The sequence below is a fragment of the Acanthisitta chloris genome, unplaced genomic scaffold, assembly GCF_000695815.1.
Source record: "Acanthisitta chloris isolate BGI_N310 unplaced genomic scaffold, ASM69581v1 scaffold5454, whole genome shotgun sequence".
Taxonomy (NCBI): Eukaryota; Metazoa; Chordata; class Aves; order Passeriformes; family Acanthisittidae; genus Acanthisitta; species Acanthisitta chloris.
The window spans coordinates 34,964-56,463 of record NW_008668680.1 but is presented as its reverse complement, the minus strand read 5'-3'; the positions used below and the strand labels follow the sequence as shown (position 1 = coordinate 56,463).

Below are 21,500 nucleotides of genomic sequence, written 5' to 3'. Positions count from 1 at the left end.
GGACAGTGTAAGCTTGCTGCTCCCTTTGCTTCATAAATCAAATTTCCTCAGTCAGAAAAAAAGATCGATGAATAAACCTGCAGAAGTATTTCTGGCTATGCATAAAGGATCAAATTAGCAAAGCAGACAGACAATCTCATACAGAAATGTACATGGTCAAGAGATACTTCAGGTATTTGCACATCCAGTTCTCAGTGCATGAGGCTTTGGAATCCACAATTCATTAACATTGTCCATCTAAATTTTTCAGTGTGTTTTTAATTACATTAGAGCAAAGTTTCCCTGAAAGGCAAGTTATCATTTCCCTTATTTTGCAGTATGAGCACTTGGAGCAGAACCCACCCTACCTAGCCTGGGACCTACTTCTGAGCTGGAGGTCCCTTCATAATCAAGAACGATGTCTAGTCAATGTAGGTCAAGGAGTTAAGGCATAATTCATGGGGTGAAAAGCAGACAAATTCTTTAGGAGAAGATAACACTGGAAGGATTGGAAGCAGAGCCTGTGGTGCAGACATCCATATCCAGTCAGAGGAGACCCACATCAATTCCCATTCACACTAGATTCATTTCCTCCATTAACATCACCACTCACCCTAGAGTAATTCAGATCTGGTTTTGGGATCACTGGGTATTAGTGTAACAAAACCAAGTGGATATTAATGCTGAAAAATCCTACTGCTTTGGCCAAAGTAAAGAAACCTTCACACCAAGGCAAGATTAGAATTTACAATCTTTACCTCTGCTCAATCCCACTGAATTTGAAGAAAGATGTGTTATTTTTGGTAATGTTAGATGGCATGAAAATTCAAATGCTTAGATGTATAATATGCCTAATTTTTGTCTCTAAATCTGTTTCTCTGGTTTTGGTCTTATGATGACTTGAAAAAACTTGGAATCCATTTGTGCATAAAAAAAAAAAAAGAGAAAAAAATTTCACAGAAATCACACCATGTACTTTAAATGGCCTGTATTATTCCATCTTTACAGGACTGTAAAACAGAGAGACAGTAGAGAGAGTTAAATTCTTCCAGAAGGCAATTTGGACTTCATACTGGGATAAAAGACTTTGTAAGTAATTCTAGGTCTAGTTGCTTTGAAGATGACTACTTAACCTTCAGCCTTTATGCTGGGAAAAAAAAACTACTCCATTAACACCCCCAGTCAGGTGACCTGCATTGTTCTCCTCCTTCTTTAGCAGAGATTAACTTTTCCCTATGTTAACAAGGACTTGATGCCCTTCAGCAAAATGTCTTTAGGTTTTGTCCTTCCCTCCTTTCTTTTTTATTTTTTTAATGTAGTTGCTAGACAGATTATTTATTTGGATTGCTTAAGCCAAAGATCTTTCTTTTTCTAGAAAATTCTGACCTAAGGAACATTACATTGCTCAAATTTATCATAAACACAAAGATTTGCTTTAAGTGCTGACAATAAACTGACTTTGCCCAGGAGGAACTGCTGATCAAAGGAAAAACAAGAACCATCTCTCAAATATTCTATTGTTCAGTTAGAATGATGAAAAATGTGCTACAGACTCTATGAGTAGGGCAACAGGTTTTGTTCATCAGCAGTAAACTAGAATGTTGCTTTATGTGAGTACATAATACAGATATTCATAAATGAGATACTTGTCACTGCTTTTATCTGTTTAAAAGCAAAGACACCAAACAACTTTTCAGGCTCTGAAACTTCTCTTCCTTGGCCCAGCAACCAATGGAATAAAAAGCAGCACCTCTGTTAAGGAAAAAAATAAAGAAACCAAAATAGACAATATTTCTGAAGATGCATTATGGTCTGAAGTCTTTCTTGGTGCTCTGAGCTCTTTTCAGCACGGTGAGGACAAAATTATTCCTTAGAACTGCAGCAATAAAGGCAGCTATCATATTCCTAGATGACTTCAATATTACATTAACTCCAATACTTTAGCTCACTATAGTGAAATAAAACTTACCTTAAAAATCAAATCTTTTTTCCCATAACGAAGCTCTTTCAGCTGGGCTTGGATCTTTTTTGACTGAAAGGAAGGATAATAAAATCAGTTTTGTTTGGGGTTTTTTAATATTGATTTTTAAGATCAGAAAAACGTAGCAAGTTCTGACAACAACAGAACCTAGATTAACTTTAAAATGTAGAAAAAAAAATGCCCAAATCATTGTCAATTGCTTTTCCTGGTCAAAATCAGCCAAAAGTATCAAAGAAAATGTAAAATGGCATTTGCCCAAGGCACATACTGAGTTAGTGCTATCATGAAGAGCTGTTGGGCTTACACATTTTAGAGGAGAGTTGTTAATAATACTTTCCATGAAGCATAACTGAAGGCATCACTTTCAAAGTAAACAAATCCTGTTCTTAGAGGTAAAAAGTCTCCATAGGATTGTGCAGGTTATTCTTGGCAAAGATCAAGGTGTTCCAGGTAGTATCTAAATGGAACTAACTTCCCAGTTTGTGGCCATGCCCTTGAAAACAGGCTGATTTCTATCACTTGAAGATGCTATTTATTTTAAATATTTTGAAATTTATCCTTAAAATAATAAATAATAACCTATGTATTATTTGATCCACTTAAACAAAATACAATAGAAATGCATTTTTTTTTATATTAAACCCAACTATCCAAGGAATATTTCACCCTTTATGTATGGATCCTGTCCAAATGAATTCTATATTCTGCTGTGGATATATGTGTACACATACACACACATATATATATATTCTCAGTACAAAAGATGCAAAATTTCTTTGGGGTATGTTAGATTTAGAATAGAGAGGAACCTTCCTTACCTCTTCTGCATGAATCCCACAAAGCTTGTTTCCTGACAAGAGCTTGTTTTTGAGGCTTTTGTTCTGAGAAGGAGACAGAAAAAACAAACAACAAAAGAGTTTATTAGTGAGAGTTACTGTAATATTAAGGAACCATTTAACTATCTGCTCATAATGGTTTTATTTTATACATGGGTAACACCTTCAAGTCACCAGCAAAGACAGATAAAACAAGAGAGATGCATGAAGGCACAATATCCTCTTAGAGAATTCTACAAGGCTACTACTTTGCATTAAAATTTGCTTTCACAGGAGCAGGACTGCACACACAAACCTTCCAAAACACTCTGGCAACTGAAAGCAATTTAGATTTAATATGCTGAGGTAACAAAAGGGAAGAAAGAAACCTCTAATCCTCACCTGGTGTCAACTGCATAGCTCAATATTGGTTTCAGTAAATCATTATAACAACTGAGTAATAGGGCCAAGATCTCAGCACTTGACCTCGATGATCAAATTCATTGGGTCTTTTTGCTAAATTTCATCATTTGAAACTGCAGGTAATAAAAGCTGTGGAAGGTTAGCTACCTGATACAGCATTTTGCCAACTCAGTAGGCTCTCTCATGTATGAGTTTTAAAAGTATTTCTTCTCGTATTCAGGGAAAATAATAAACCTTGCTAAAGTGATTTTTCAACAGCCTGGTCATTCTGTGTGCAGTGCTCACTCACAGAATGCCAGAATTGACAGTCAAGAGTAAAGATTTCTCTGCAGTGTGAACATCTTTCAAAATGTTCAGAAACATATTCAAGAAACAGATCTTCAAGTGCTGGACATAACATGCTTAACACTAAAACAGAAATTAAAAGAACACCAAACAGAAATTAAAAGAACACCAAACCCAACTGCTCCTGTGCTAACGAACTGTAAATATACACACAGAAACTCAGCTCACCACATTTAAGGAATGTATTTATTACTGAACAGCAATAGTTTTCCTGAAGATTGTGCACGAGAACAAGTTGTCATTAAAGCAAAAACTCTCATTCTATCCAGTCCAAACTTAGCTCCACATCCCATTGAAAGACTGGCAGTGTGAATTCCAGAATCAGTAAGTCTTCTTGAAAAAAAACCTTCCTTATTAAAGCAAATGCAAAGAAACTAAAATTCTGTTTGAAGCCTCATTTGCACAAGAGGAGACCTGACATCCTTTCAGTTTTGCTGTTGCTCTGGACCATGCAGCAGCACACACTGCTGCAGAAACAATAAATCCTTCCCAGCTGTTTGACATGGATGTCCACAGCTCTGTGATGCAACAGAAAGGAATTGCAATGTTACTTTGAACAAGACAACCTAGATTTTGTCTCCCAAAACATGATCTGCAAAATGTGTTGCTCTGGTAAGTCTCATAGTCAATTAGTTCCTTTTGTTCTTTGTTTGAAAATGATGTTGTCGCTCATCAAAGAGAAATCCCTTATTGTGCTAACCATTTTAGGAATGCAGAACGAGACAACTGGCTCTGAACAAAAGGAACTGGGTAGCAGATACAAGATGAGCAAAGGTAAACAAAATAGAAATCAAAGAGCTGAAGCACACCTGGCTCATCCACTGCTCACCAGGGGGACATCTCAAGAGCTGTGCTGGACTCTGATCACACCATAGATGTGACTGGTTTCACATAAAGATCAGCATCACCTTTTGTGATGATGCCCAAACAGATGTTCCAAAGGCACAGCTTCATTAGGGACTTGCACTTAATTAACCCAGGATGTCAAAGCATCTCCTTTGATTTGACTAACTAGCTTCATTATCCTCCAGTTCCCCTTACAATTAGCTCAGTAAGACTCTATCCATATTTCAGAACCAAAGTAGGAATGAGTTGCAATCCTTACATCTTGACTCATTTACCTTCCTTTTGTTCAGTATCAACTACTATAAGAAACAACTTTTATTAATACATTAATATTTCATAAGTAACTCCTACATGTGCTGTTTTGAGAAGACCCTGCAGTAACCCAGAATGGGAGAAACTGTGTCAACAGGACACACACTGTATTAAATGCTTTTCACCATTTCCACAGAGAAACATGGCAAAAGAATAGAGTTGAAAGAATTTGTCCAAAGCCAAAAGTCGATGAAAATATTTCAAGTTAGGAGGTGGAATCCATTTTGGAGATTTAGCTAGGTTTAACATGATTTACCAATCCTGTCTGATTATCCATTCTATTACCAACAAGAACCCCAGCAGGGCTGTCAGAATGCAAGCAAAATAGTCATGATTCAATCTGAACTTAATTGTGTTTTTAGAAACCAAAGCAAGAATTAAAGGTTACAATTATTGAGAGCATGATAAGTAGGAGCTTTTCAGAGGCAGATGACAACGTCTTGCCTACGATTTGGGTGATTTTTATGTTACTTCACAAATCACATGTCACTCTACAAAAGATCCTGATTGATAATGTTAATTTTTCTAGCAGAATGGGAAGTATATCAGTCAAAACATGTGAAGTATAAGAGAACCTGGTTTTGTTTGGATTCTGAATTAAATATAGCAAAATGAGAAGTCTGATCAGGTACATGTTCTACAAGAATATGCAAAGGGGATATGCAAAACCAGATGAATTAATCAATGAAAATTTAAGGTTACGAATGACCATTGATTCAGTACAGAAGTTCTGACTTCTAAGACTTACAAGAATTCAAGCTTATGCCTGTTTAAATACCAAGCATCCCTTAAAGAGCAACACCAAATAAATTTAACTAGAATTTTACACAGATTTTATTTTAAACATTTCAGTTGTTGTTTGGTACTCTAATGGAAAAGGTCTTGGATTTTTCAAGCTTAAAAATAAGGAATTAGGGTCAGTAGCTGGAAAAAATAATCACAGAACACTTGAAGAGCTGCACCCATGTTTTAAAAAAAGCAGCAATTCCTACCATGACAGACTGAGCATATCACCTCCCTAGAGAAGGGGAAGAAAAATCCAGAGATATGACTCCCTTAGCATTCTCAGAAAACAATAACCATGATGCCAATTAGAAAACTTGGACAAAGACTGAAAAAAAAAAAAAAAGCACAAACTATACACTTGAAAGCTCAATAGAAGCACTTTTACAGCTGCAGTTTTAATTACTTCCTTTTCTGCAAATTCATATCATAAAAATCATTACTTATATAGCTGTGTATTATATTTTTTATAATTTCCCCATCTGATTTAGTGTATACAGTAAGTACCTCACTAGGCAAGAGTCACAGTTTATAGGTATTGTTAAATGTGACAAACTACCCCTGGGTCCAGTTGAAAGCAGTTTATTATCCTTGTAAATCTGAAGTTATGGGGATGAACATTTATCTGATGAATCATATATTCTGCTAACAGAAAGGTAAACTTACACCATCAATGTCAAAGGCACAAATTTTCAGATGTCATTTTTTGGAGTGAGTTTATCTTGGCTCCTGGTCACACCATGAGTACTTTAATCCTCATGTTTATGTTTCATATTCTGAAACACAAGTATAGTCTCATGGAATCAGCATCAGGATCTAATCCAGGATGAGAAAACTATGTAACTTAGACATCATCAGTACAAAACGATTTAGTTTGCCTGCTACCCTTTGAAAGCAAGGGACACAATGTATGTTCAGAGAAGAAAATCACTTTCTCTCTCAGAAAATTCTCAGCAATCAACTTCCATTCAGTCATTGTATCTGAGGCCTGACATCAGGATTTTTTGTTGTCTAAAAGCTAAATTTGGCTCTACTTCCTCTTGATGAATAGTGCAGATCAAACCACATTGAGCCCCAGCTCATAACTGGAACATTTCTCTCTTATGGGCACTACATTTTTTAAAAAATCCCAAACCTGAGAACAACAAAAAACTCTGGACTCTGCTCAGCAGGAGTGTCAGGGCCAATTGCCAAAGATGAACTGTTTCCCATCTCCTGTGATACAAAAGAAGTTCACTGTGCCCTTAGGAGAGAAATCAGAAGACACAACAAACCAAAACCAAATATCTGGATTTATCTGATATCACCTTGTATTGGTATCCAGTTTGCTTTGGATATTAGCTTTGTGTTTCACAATGATGAAAAATGTTTTATATCCCATGAAACAGTGCTGCTGCTTTAGTCCCAGCGGAGTTGGCTCAGCCCTTCATCTTCCTGAGACAGAAAAAATTGTGTTTCCTACACTCTCTGTGAGACTTTTCAAATAAAATCTTAAGAACTGCATTTCCACCTGTTGTTATGGCCAGTGATTTTTGTAAGGGGAGTTTGCCTTGATCCTCTTGAGGATGTTTGAGTCTCTTTTCCCCAGTTTTTCAGTGGCCAAGTGTGCTGAACAGCTGAAGGACTGTGCCCTATCAATGTGTTTTAGTAGTGATGATGCACACTCTCTGTGAGACTTTTCAAATAAAATCTTAAGAACTGCATTTCCACCTGTTGTTATGGCCAGTGATTTTTGTAAGGGGAGTTTGCCTTGATCCTCTTGAGGATGTTTGAGTCTCTTTTCCCCAGTTTTTCAGTGGCCAAGTGTGCTGAACAGCTGAAGGACTGTGCCCTATCAATGTGTTTTAGTAGTGATGATGCATGGATGGACTGCACACTTTTCACATTGGACTGGATGGACTGCACACTTTTCACATCTGTCTGGATGGACTGCACACTTTTCACATCTGTCTGGATGGACTGCACACTTTTCACATCTGTCTGGGTCTAAACTCAGAAAGCAGCAGCATCCTTCTAGCTCTGAATTTCTAGGAAAAGTCTCTGTGTGCTGTGAAATGCCCTCTGACACCTGAGCCTGCATTGTGATTAGGAGGCACGTGCAACATCAGACTCTGAGAGCTGAACTGGGTGACCCTGGCAAACATGTCACATTGCCACTGCTGGAAGCTTAGACATATTTGGACTTTTAATGCCTTGTTTCATTCAATTCAATTTCTTTCTGTGACTTGTCCCCCTGACTTACATTACAGATAAAGCCACCTAAGATCAGCTTCCCCAAACAATCAGTAGATATTCCTTTTCCTCTGCATATCTATCTCTGCTAATAGTACAGACTACTATGTTTTTTCCTGAATTTCAGGTAGAACAAGTTGATAAACAACACATGAAACCCTCCTATTTGAGCTTTTAGCAAGGGTTTTGTGGCTTTTGTGTTTGTGTTCCAGTCATTTCAACAGGACTTTGCTATGGGAAAGCAAATGCCATTTCTAATTCTTTCCATGTCAGATACTCTAATTAAAAACAGCAGCATATTAAATACAGAACCTCATTGTACAGAATTTCTATCTGCAACGAAGGGTAATTGCCTATGCCATGCAGGGTTATTTAGAGAGAAAAAAAAAAGGCAATTCTTTGATCTTTCCCTTTGGTAGAGGTGGCTGAGTGCCCTGGGGATGGTTTGCAGGATCAACAAAGCAGAACACCTAGCTAAATAGATGTTAGCCTGAAGGTCTTTCTTTTCATTTGTTCAACAATTGTGAACAGAATGGCAAAAAGAAGTTGGTGCTGCTACAAGCTGCAGGTTGGGCTGTAAAAAAATAAAAATAAAAAGCACAGTGAAAGCTCTATTAAAGGTGACAGGAATGAATAGAGCATGCTGTGACCAAACATGTAAATAAAAATAAATATAACCCATTAAGGTTTAACTCCAGCAGCCACCAAACACCACACAGCCACTCACTCACTCCCCCAGCAGCAGGATGGGGGAGAGAATCAGAAGGGTAAAAGCTAGAAAAACTCATGGGTTGAGTCAAAGATAGTTTAACAGGGAAAGCAAAAGCTGCACACACAAACAAAGCAAAACAAGGAGTTTTATTTCACTGCTTCCCACAGACAGGAGGTGTTCAGCACCTCCAGGAGAGCAGGGACCACCATGTGTAAGGGTTCCTTGGGAAGACAAACACATCACTCCAGATGTCCTCCCTTCCTCCTTCTTCCTCCCACCTTATATACTGAGCATGATGTGCTATGGTATGGAATATCCCTTTGGTCAGTTTGAGTCACCTGTCCCAGCTGTGTCTCCTCCCAATCTCCCATGCATCCCCAACTTCCTTTGCCAGTATGGAAGCAGCAAAGGCCTTGGCTCTGTGTAAGCTCTGCTCAGCAACAAAAACATCTCTGCACTATCAACTCTGTGTCCTGCACAAATCCTAAACATAGCCCTATATTAGCCACTGTGAGGAAAAGTATCTCTACTTCAGCCCAAACCAGCACAACTCCATTTCTGACTTTGAAAAAAATGAGCTCCTCTATCAGTAGAGGAGTGAAAGGTCATACTGGTTACACACCATTCAACTTCACTTTTTCTGCTGTACCAGCAGCAGGAGATGAAATGCTGCATTAAGCCTATTTTAGATCCAGAATTGTCAGCATCTGTCTTAAAACAGAAATGACAGAGCTATGAAAGGAGAAGGGCAGGAGATGACTAAGGAATACGTTTATGTGGCTCTCTGTGGAGTCATATCATTCAGGTTTGCAATAATATTAATATGCTCTGTCTTAGTGTTTGACAGTGTCAAATGCTTTGTGTAAGTCCAGGTAGATGATGTCAGTCACTCTGCCCATATCCACCAGTGTTATAGCCAAGTCATAATGTTTACCAGATTTTTCAGGCATGATTTGCCTGTTCTAAATCCATGTTGGCTGTTACCAATCACCTCCTCTTTGCTCTCTATGTGCCTTAGCATAGTTTCCAGGAGAATTTGCTCCATGATCTTGCCTGGCACAGAGGTGACACTGACTGCTCTGTCATTCCCCAGATCTTCTGCCTTCCTCTTTTTAAAAATGGGTGTTATATTTCTCTTTTTCCAGTCATCAGAGACTTCCCCTAACTGCCACATGATTTTTCAAAAATGATGGATAGTGGCTCAGCAACTTCATCTGTCAGCTGCCTCATGAGCTGTGGATGATTCTCATTGTGCCCCATGGACTTACATACATTCAGGTTCATCAGATGGTCATGAACCTGATCCTCTCCTACAGTGGGCTCGGGGTCTTCATTCTCCCAGTCCCTGCATTTGCCTTTCTTGACTCAGGCAGCATGGCTAGAATAGTTCCCATTGAAGACTGAGGCATAGAAGTCCTTGAGAACCTCAGCCTTCTCTTTGTCCAGCATAGTCATGTCTCCTGTTTCCCTCTGGAGAGGGCCTACATTATCCTTGGTCTTTATTTTGCTTGCAACATATCCATACAAGCCCTTCCTGCTATCTTTAATATCCCTGTCCAGGCTCAATTCTGAATTATTTTTTTCCTCTGAGTTTTCTCAGCAGATCTTTATCCATCCATGGAGGACTCCTGGCATTTTTGTCCAATTTCCTTCTTGTCAGGATGCATTACTCCTGACTTGGTAGAAATCTTTAACGATTTCCTAAAAGTCATTTAGCAAGATGAAGAGAAGTCAGGAGTGGGATCTATTTCAGAGGACCTGACTGACTTACTTTCAGCTATTAACACTATTTCTTCATTAAACATTGACCTATCCATTGTAGTGAACTTATCCTTTATGCCAGAATTCATCCTCTTGGGAAAGGAAGATGAAAGAAGTATATTCTAATTTATACTGAGTGATTTTTCCACATTTTTGAAAAGTGTTTTCCACTATTTAAGCCCAGTACAGAAATAGCAGATACAGAGACTTCATATTGGGCTCCGAAGTGTTATGAAAAAATAAAAAAGGCACAGAAATAGCAGATACAGAGACTTCATGTTGGGCTCCAAAGTATTATGAAAAAATAAAAAAAGGTTCTGAGTACAGCATAAACTTCTTTAATTTCTGAGAGTAAATAACATGTACCTGCAAGCTAAACATTTTCAGAAAAAAATCCCCATTTCAGCAGAAAACTGAGGAAATTAAAAACCACCATATAAAACAGTTGAAGACAACATTTCTTAGTACTTACAAGACCTAATCTATCATGGGACATCCTTCCCCTAAGAACATCTAATCATCTTCTAATCAATTCCTAGTTCTGACCTTTCCATCAATGCTGCCATGAATGTGGACTTGAGTGAAAATCTCGAAGTCAAGGAACTGTTTCAGTGAGACTTGGGGTTATGCCCAAAATCTATTTGACTGTTTTCTCTAGTTTAAGAGCAGCCTTTGTATATTGGCAAGGTATTTTTAGGACTGTAAACATGCTCTGTGAGAAACAGGGGCTTGCTATTTGTTATTTTGCTGAGTAGACTACAGGCATATTAATTATAATAGCAATTATTCTGATTTTGAGTCAACTAAACCTTCACAGGACCTTTTATGTTAAAAATAGAACCAAAAATTTCTAGCAAGAGAGAAAGTTCTTCAGTTCTATCTCAACATCAAAGGCCCTGAAATATTCAGAGGCCTATGAATGTGCATAAAGAATGCTCATATTCCTCCTTGGGATTATCAGAATGCAAAATAATTTGCTGAATGTGATAACTGATGCATAAAATTATCCCAGAATTAGTGCTTAGTTGCACTTCCTCCAGATTCCTTCTGGATTCATAAATAAGATGGAAAACCACTAGATGCTGATGGATCAGAAAAAAAACCGGATAAAGTTTATGCATCTGGAGAACTATCACAAAGGCTTTAAAAACCTCACCTGGTTGGGACTAAAATGTTGCACATCTCAAAATAAAGAGAGAAAGGCTTATCTATCCTAAGAAAGAACAGGAAAACCAGAAGAGAAATAGGCTGATAGTCTATTCTTCAAGGATTGCATCAGTGTATGTCATGAGCTGAGCACATCCTCTGCCCCCAGGCTGTGTTAGCAGTGCTGGCTAACTACATCAAGTACACATTGACATAAGAAGTGATGACAAAGCTAGGTATAAACCAATACCATAACACCAAGAGGAGGAGAGGGGAAGTGATTACTTTGTCTGTCTGGTTATTTAAGATGTCTGTGCACCAGGTCCATCATTCCTCTGTAAGCCTTGAATTAAAAAACACTGACACCTTTGTGCAGGGGGTTTGGATCTAGAGGATATTGAAGGTCCCTTCCAACCCAAACCATTCTGTGTATCTAAGAAACATAAATACATAAAAAAACCCATTGAATTATAAAATCATAGAATCAACCTGGTTGGAAGAGATCTCAATGATCATTGAGTCCAACCCTACTGTGGTCACTAGCCCATGGCACTAGAGAGGAAAAAGCTATGAGTGATATCTTCTCTACAAAGACAGGGAGAGGCAAATCATATAGAACTGCCCAGTGCTGTTTACTCCTCCTGTAAGAGGAATAGCCTTACAGAGCAAGCAAAAGGCCAAGCATGTCAACTACATGCTCTTTAGGTGCAGATTCTGGGGTGACATCAAAACAGTGAAATTCCTAAGGATTCAGAAAAAAGAATAAGAACAAAACCAGTGCAAAAGCAAACCAAACCAAATAAATCCATATTTTCTTCAATACAGACCTGAATAATTGCTGTACAGTCAGTTTAACTGAAATTACTTAACTGAATTACAGCAATTCAAGACTAAGCAAGTGTCAGACAACAGGTCTTACTGGGTTTGTGCTTTTCCAACATATAAAATGCAAACAACTCACACCCAAAAAGCTGTAAGCACATACATAGTTTAAATACAGAAATTCTTGTGCAGCTTCTCTGTGCTCTAGTCCTTCAATCCACAGTCTTAAAGCCTAACACAGTCCCTTTGGGCACATCTCAGCTCCTCCAGTGTTCAGCAGCACCTTCACCTCACAGACTCACAGAACAAGAGCTGTTGTCTTGCAGCTCACTCAGTTTGTGCAAGATCCAAGCTTAGCTTCTTTCTCAATGAGTGCAAATCCCATACCCACACAACCTTTTCAAAGAAGTGCTCTAGTCCTGATTTCTTTTATTTATTTTAGTCTCATGAAAGGAAAAGTATAGAAATTTTAATCCCCTCTGCAAAAGTTTTTTCACATTGTAAAAAAAATAATATTCAAGACAATTACCCTAAGAGAGAACCCATAAAAATCTGTTATGTGGATTCATTTTAATCTTTTTTTTTTTTTTTATGTAAGACATATTTGACCAAATTTTCTATTTCAATACCTATTAGATTTTTACTTGAAACTAAGCATGAATAGGTTTGGACAAGAAAGCAAATTTGACAGGCAGTGGATTTCATATTAATACTCAGCCTGGAAAAGAAGAGATGTGAAAACGTAATTTACCCAATCTGATGATATCAAATAGAATATTGCTCTGTCACTCATAGGCACCCAATCTAAGTAATGCATCTACTCAGCAAATTTAATAACTTCTTTGCTCATATATTTTTCAGAACTATCTTAGGGATCTGACTCTAGGTCATAGCAGGTGTCCTTCTCCCAAATCCTTCTTAAAGCTACAGCTGACTACACATGCAATTTAAAGTGGCATATTTCAGTATTTCTGAATGCAGCTGGATTTTCAGAGAAGCAATCTTTGGAACTTCTTAACAGCTGCATCTCTTATTAGCTATAATTAGTTCTCCAAACCTAAATCCCACAGTGAGGATAAAGCTGTGTCATTCCAAATTTCCCCCAGTTCAGGATTTAAATAGATAGATTCATAGACTTGTATTTCTGGCAAATATGAGTAACTCTGCTTTGAAATACTAACAGCTGATGCATGACATAATTGAGATTGGAGACTACATCTGCCAGTCCAGGTATGTGGTCCTATTCCTAATTATGCTATTTAACACAAACAGATAATATCTCATAGAAACATAGAATTTAAGGGTTGGAATGGACCTTACAGATCATCTAGTCCAAACCTCCTGCCCTGGGCAGGGACAGCTCCTCACTAGATCAGGTTGCTCAAGGCTCATCCAGCCTGGATTGAACACCACCAGGGTTGGGGCAGCCACAGCCTCCCTGGGCAACCTGGGACAGTGTCTCACCACCCTTAGAGTAAAAACCTTTTCCTAATATCTAACCTAAACTATCCCTCCTTCAATGTGAACCCATTTCCCCTTGTCCTATCACTGCAGTTCCTAACACAGAGTCCCTCTCTGGCTCTCTTGTAGGTCCTCCAGATGGTGGAAAGTTGCTATGAGGTCTCCATTCAGTCTTCTCTCACTTTACCTTGTTCCTACTCACTGTTCTTTGGAAAAAATTGATTAGCCAGAGAAATATGATATTTGCCAAGTAAGGAAAGGGGAAAAAAAGGCACAGGTCTTGATTAGGGGCACAGCATCTTGGTTAGGGGCTAGTGAAGAAGAACAGACAACCAAACTTATCACCCACTCTGCATAAGGGGCATCCATCTCACAGGTGATGCTGGTACCATGGCTTAAACCAGGTAAGAGCATAAGCAAACACCTGTGTGATTTAGGGATCTTCATACAAAGCTAAGAAAATTAAACTAAATCAGCCCAACTGTTTCTCACTGGTATTTGTAAAACACAAAGCACAGTCCCTAAGATTACTTAAACAACCCAAACCAAATGAACAGTAAACCACAATGAAATACAAACAAAAGCAGCATAAGGTAAACATTTACTTTAGGATTCACAAAATATGTATTTTCACATGCAACAAACTTTCCTTAAAATTTCTACAAAGGAAAAATGCTGATTCTCCTAGAAAAGAAACCGTTTCTCACTCTAAGCCACCCAGCAAACAGCAATAGTCTCTTTCTTTTATGCAAATGGTTTGGAATTCTTTCCATCAATATATAGTTCTGCTTATAAACTTGCAAAGGTTAACAGTACTTCAGATTACAGTGTTCAGTGTCCTGTCTGGCTCCTACACTCACCTTTGCAAGTACGAGAGTTACAGCAAGAAAAACAGAATGTTCATTTAAAGTTAAGTTTAACTGAATGAAAAAAAATTATATCACTTGGGCTGTATAAAAAGTATATGTAATCACACTTTAAAAGAAATCTGAATTAAACCTAAAAACAAATACCCTAAAGCATCACTATTTAGGATGTCATATTTACATTTTGGCTAAAAATAATGAATTTCCATGACATATTTTATCTACTTGTAAAATTAAAATAAGGTCACAGCATTGTAAAAAAAGAAAAGAAAAAAGTATTTTATAAAAACTATTAACTGATGCCCCATCAGGTATCTCTGTGATTTCCCATGCTGATTCAACAAGACAAACATTACTATAGGAAAGAAGCATTGGTAAATAGCAAGTTATACCTTTTACCCAAAAGTAATCAGCTGCAGGATATTAATTTTATGCCTGGGTGCTAATATTTCCTTGATCAAGTTAAGCTAATTTTTGGTAAATGAAGGAGGATATCCTAACTCTCAGGTTCCAGCTATTTTCTCCTGAGCCTTAAAGTTCATCAGCATAAAATCTACAGTTTAAATGCTGAGTGCCTAGCACTGGCCAAGCCAAATACACAACAACTCATGGTTGTAATGCACAACTGCTCAGCAAGAAGAGATTTTTAAAACACAAATTAAGCTACTGAGAATTCAAGGAGAAAAAACCACTCCATTAATTTTAATCTGCCTACAGACTCCATGCAGCAGAAAGAAATACATGGCAAGCACTTGGTTTAATACAGACAATACATGGGAATTGCCTCAGAAAAAAGAGGCCAAGAGAAGATTCATTCCATGAGAAGAGTTAAATAGGTAAACTTGACAAATAGGCAAAATTATCAGGACAGGTAAGGCCAAGCCACTTCAAGGCAGTCTACTGGAAACTGCATTTTTCAATTATAGCATAGATACAAAACTAGTTTTCTTAAGATCAATACAGCACTTAAACCACAACTAAACAAAATCAATTCAACTCATTCCTGTTATTATGCCTAAAACTAGTGACAAATTGATTGATGTACTTAATCTTTCCTTCTCCAATACCATCTGCAGCCAAGTACAGCTGAACAGTGTCAAAGGGAGAAAAGTCTCCAGAACTAAGTCATTTAAAATGTTTCAGGATAACAGAAGATTGGTAATTTTGGCCCAGAATAGCACAATTTCTACATTTAAGGCTCAGGATGAGGTTAACTAGACACTGGAAATGAACAGTTTCCTGTCACTACTGTAGTACATAGTGAGTTGCTGCATACACCCAAATTAAGTAAATTGGTTTTTTTAAATAGGACTTTTACTTCGAAAGAAGGTGTAAACAATCAATAAACAATAGTTAAATCAAAGCAAAATATGATATCTGCAGCTGCTCCTGCATCCTTCCTGCTGGTTCCCCCTTCCCTAGGCTCTGACACTTGGATATTTCCTGAACTGTAGAACCAATTCAGTACCCAAAGAGGGCACAGGACTTTACCCTATCTTCTTCTCAAGGGAACACAATTTTATACTTAGAAAAGAAAGGCAGTTTTACCTGCAGAGTATGGAGACTGAAGACCTACACTGTCCTCCTTTATAGAACAGTATCAGTATTCTTAAAGCCTTAGAATTTAATTTCTTCTTCACTATGGGATGTTTCTTAGTTTTTTTCCCCCACCATAATTCAATGCAATTTGATTGAATTCACCCTGCAGGGCATGAAATTCCCAATACATCAGGTGGGACTTGTAGCTGCTGCAACTTTGCCCTTTATTAGTGCAGCTAAGCACAGAGAGATTGGAGAAAATTCTGGTTTAGGACGATTTACTTCACACTAAAGCTATAACCACAATTTATACATGAATACAGCAAAAGTATTGTCTACAAACTAGTTATTTAAAACTGTGCTTCTTAGCAAGAAAACATGTATTACTGAGAGCTACAGTCAAATTCATTTTCCATTCCTGGTTTACTTTGTATTGTCTGTACTACTCTACATCTATGTAATTCATATTTTTCAAAGTTCTACCCAGGTTCAAACAGCAAAAAAAATAAAAATATTTCCTTTCTATAAACCACTGCATCAACTTTATAAATACATGGGATTGCTGTAAATCTATGAAGATAATAACATACTTTAATCTAGTTATTCACAGAAATATAAAGTGCTGTGCCCAAAGGGAATATGACAAGCTAGTCAGCCAGTTCTTATCTAATCAAATGTAATTAAATGGTTCAAATAAGAGCAAATTTCTCTATATGCATTTCTAAGTCTAATGTGAGAGAACTATAGTGTCCAAGGGTCAAAGCTGAATAAAGATTCTCTACCATTCAGCACAGAACAGGTGATTTTTATAGATGCATCAGTAGGAAATGAATAACAAACTAAGAAAACGACCACACAGTTCAATATAGCAAAGGCATTAATGTAAGAAATGAATCCAACATGTACATGCACATTCAGAGTTGCACCAAAATAGTCAGGTCTGAATGCCCAATGGGAATTGTCAAGATTTTTCTGCCATAAAGAAGGGTTAACAGAGCCTCCTGCTTTAGCTTCATTTTTAGAGCACTTTTGGCATCATTTCCCACAGATCTGACATGCCCCAAGTAAAGTGCTCACACTGCAACAGACCATCTCTAAAAGTGAAAACTTTCATTTTTTGAATACATATTCATTTTACTCTACATTCTCACCAAGCTTCTCAGCTCCACCAGCATTTCTGCATTTCCAAACCTCTTGGCTTCTTTGTCAATAATAGAATTTCTCCAAATAAGACCATATCTGTTGACCTGCCAATCCTTTATTAACACAATCCACACAATGTTAGTGCTGGAAGGCTGATAAATATTTTCTGCTCTTGCAGGATTTGTAGATGCACAATCCCTATACTCTCTATCTGGCTTTTATTTCCCCTTCCCTACCACAGACTATTTTTGTTATTAACTGTTTTTTCCCAAAGCCTTGAATAGCCTGAAAATTGCCTTTCTGTGCAGTGTCCTGTCCTCACACACATCACAGCTGCTGCATTCAGCTGGGAGGCTCTTGCTGTCTATTCATATCTCCAAGAGGCAAAGTTGAATGGCATTAGGGCATGTGCTGAAAGAACAGAACTGAACAGGGAATGATTTTTACACTCATGGAAGAGCCTGAGATTGCAAAATTCACAATTTGGCAACGTAAACTGAGGGTGAATGCAATATTTCAAAGGACAAGAGTCGCTAGGAAGGGAATTCCACTTGCATTGTGTGTCTCTAGATATCTGTATGCAGATAACACTTGCAAAAAATACATGTAAAATGCTGTCAGTTATTTGAATACATAGCATAGCCAGTCTTAAAAACCAGATTTTTCAAAGCAATTGCATTCAGGGATTGGAAACAGGACCTAGGCAACAAAAGATTTCCTCAAAACTGTATCATCTAAATTCAGTCAAATTTCAGGATAGTTTTTATTAGTGCTTACTTTTAGGAACTAGCAAACATGGTATAGAAGCTTAATAGAAAGTCATTAGGTAAGTATAGATTTTGGTCCCTTTTCCACACAGGAGCTGATGCAAAGGACTAAGCAATGCTCTCAAATTAAATTTCTCTCAAAGCAAGTTTAGTTGACTGAGCCAAGAACCAAATGCTGGAACTTCTGATTTCCAGGACATATATACTTCTTTAAACACAAATACTGCTCTTTTTCCTCCTAAAATAGGTGCAGAATAAACAGTGCCCACAACCTTTACCTACAACTCTTGAATATCTTGCAAGTTGAAATCATTTAAAAAATGGAAATATTTCAGGTAATTTGCTTAAATTAGGAAAAAAACCCACCCCAAAATAGCAGATCACTTGTGCAGACCTTTCCAGTACTTATTCACGTGAATGTGTTGGACAGGGTAGTAATGAAGAATGGCAGATACAATCACCTGAAGGTGAACACCCTTAACTACTTGCATCAAACTTTTTCCTGCCTTTTTTTTTTTTTTTTTTTTCCCTGAAGGTGAACCCCCTTAACTACTTGCATTAAACTTTTTCCTGCCTTTTTTTTTTTTTTTTTTTTGCCTACATGTAATTGCAGATTTTAACTATACAGCTGTGCAAATCTCCTGGTTTTTTTTGGGGGTGTGTGTTTTGGCAGGTGCAGAGGGTGGTGAGGAAGAAATAGGTCATTATCACTCCACATGAGATACTGAAAATCTAGAAGACTAAATCCTTGTTATATTTTTTTTTTTATTACACCTCATTTCCTCTTTGCTGCATATGGTATTAAGACACTTTCCCTTAGCTATGTCTATGTTATTATGCTCCTTTTGGTAGATTTAATCCTTTTATTCCCATATCAAATTTGAAACATTTGTAGAAAGTAGTGGAAGGTTCTGGAGTTCCACTTTGAGAAGAAAAAAAGCCACATTTTTCACTGAGGAAATAGTGAATTAATGTCTATACACTCTAAGTAAAATTTTCCCACATTTTTTTTTCGATTTCATTACCAAAAGGAGATGAGTAACAGACCAAATTTTTTTAGAGTAATTCCAGGAACATGGGAATGATAGTTAAATCCAGGTAACTTGGATATATGGAGGAAGAAAGAGAAGCAGATGAGCTAGACTAGAACACACATCACTGAAGGTCTCAGGACACTGGAAATTTGTTTTATTTGCTTGATGTGTTCTACTTCCCATCTGAATCAGTATTATATTTTAATCTCTAAGATCAATTCTAATTTTTCATTATGCTGTTTTATTTTGAGAAGCTTTAATCCCAAATAATATTTACACAGGACTCTAGAAACAGTTCCCTAAGTGACTCACAAAACTCCTAACCATATTCTCTGCTGTTTTGTAGTCAAAGTACTTCTCTAAAAATTCAGACAAAAATCCCATCCAGGCATGGCAGGAAATACTTATCAAAAGGACTTTTAAAATATTTATGATCCTATAAATGTCACCATGCAGTTTACAATTTTACTTATACGTAAAATTCTATACTTTTATATTGTTATATTAAAAAGTTGATTTTTATCTAGTTTTATCCGTTTTCCTTCTGTGTTTCTCCCTTCTCTAAGGATTTTTGCAAGATATTAAAGAGAAATCTTAATGGTTTTCATTCTTCAAATAGTGCAGGACCCCAACCAAACTGAAGCTTCATTTAGCACCAGGTATGTGTAATGTGACTGGAAGAAGCTACACAATAAATGACTTCAGCCAGCCCTGGAGCCCCCAGGAAAAAAATTTATTCTGTTTTTTTTTCCTCAAGGGTTTCTTCAGGCTGAGTTCAAGAGGAACTAACGTGTTTGCAACTGCTAATGAAGTGCACTAAGAGGTACTACTGTGGTAGAACAGCAAAACACACATAAACCCATCACAGAGATACTCAGTCTTCTAAGAGAGAGAGATAATTAAGAGAGGATATATAAATACATAAGAGAGATGCATCAATAAGGCAAACAGTAACAAATTCTGAAAGAAACAAATGACCAAACCCCATACAAACTGCCTAGAAGCTGTTAAAAAAATGCTGCATTAGCAGCTCATAAAACCTTGATTGACTCTATAAAGCTAAGATGGCTACACAGGGAACTACTCAGAATTTAGAAAAACTTGCTCAGGGGAGGAGAATGGGAAAGGACATAAAAAAAATATTAAAGCTAAACATTCTTCTAAGAGAGAGAGAGATAATTAAGAGAGGATATATAAATACATAAGAGAGATGCATCAATAAGGCAAACAGTAACAAATTCTGAAAGAAACAAATGACCAAACCCCATACAAACTGCCTAGAAGCTGTTAAAAAAATGCTGCATTAGCAGCTCATAAAACCTTGATTGACTCTATAAAGCTAAGATGGCTACACAGGGAACTACTCAGAATTTAGAAAAACTTGCTCAGGGGAGGAGAATGGGAAAGGACATTAAAAAATATTAAAGCTAAACAAACTGTGAAGTGAGAAGGAATTTGGGAGTGTAAGAAGTTGTGGAGGTATCCAGTATCAAAAACAGATTTAGAGAAATTCATGGACAGCAGGTTCATAAAAACACACTGCAGGGAACAGAGAGGGATTCAACTTCTAACTTCCCAAACCAGTGACTGCAGATGCTGGATGATCTTTAAATTGAGAAACAAATACTTTTGATGTCAAAACTTCCATTCAAAGCAAATTTTCTAAAACAAGCTATAAACACAGTAAATATTACAGAAGTCTCCTGACCTACCCAGGCAAAGCATTAACAGTCAGACAGTTTGAATGCTTACTAATGAACTATTTATTTATGTGCAAAAAAACCAAGATTTTTTTTTATGGCTGGTCAATAGGATCAGACTGATATGATTTAGTAGAGCTAAGAGGCTCAATGGCAAAGCATCCAATGCTCACAGGTGGGAGAAGAAAGCAAAGCAGGTGAAGACAATTGAGAACATGGTTTAAATAACTGAACATCTGGAAGAGACCTTTGCTTTGTGACCTAAAAACTAATGTGCACACTTTTCAGATTCACTGCATACATACACACCACAGACCAAAGACATCAGAGATTGTTGTTTAAATAAGAACTTGAAGGAGATCGAGTTTTCATACACATAAAATTCAGAATAGTTTGGAAAAGTTAAATATAAGAATTGAAGAAAACAGATAAATACAAGAAGCCTAAGAGATTATCTGAATAAAATATTTACAAGTGCAAAGATATTGCCAAAATGAAGCAAAGGAAAGGGAAACTATATCCTGATTTAGGCAAACTCTTTGGGGAGAAGAACACGAGGAGGAAAAGAAATATGATGCTGCTCAAAGGTTTTGTTTCTATCCCAAGACCAAATTTCAAAATAAATTCAGTTTAACATCAATAAAAATTAAATACAACATTCATTAATACTCATGGCGTACAAAGCTTAAGAAAACATTTCAGGAATGTGGGTCTGTAAAAAAATTTTATTAAGAATCTCAGTTCTGAGATTGTATTTCCTTTCTCCTCCTCTTGCTGTTTATTTTTAAAGCAGGTAATAACAACGTGAATAAAGTTTCACTGTGTATCAGTAA

At 37.1% G+C, this 21,500-nt stretch overlaps 1 protein-coding gene across 1 annotated transcript in view; it reads right to left on the bottom strand.

Moving 5' to 3' along the window:
• LUZP2 (leucine zipper protein 2) overlaps window positions 1–21,500 on the bottom strand; it is a gene marked incomplete at its 5' end in the record, with an annotated part of 54,294 nt that overhangs the window by 22,772 nt on the left and 10,022 nt on the right. The window contains 2 exons of the mRNA XM_009073000.1: window positions 1,949–2,011; window positions 2,779–2,841. Coding sequence (XP_009071248.1) covers window positions 1,949–2,011; window positions 2,779–2,841 — 126 coding nt within the window. The remainder of the gene's footprint in view (window positions 1–1,948; window positions 2,012–2,778; window positions 2,842–21,500) is intronic.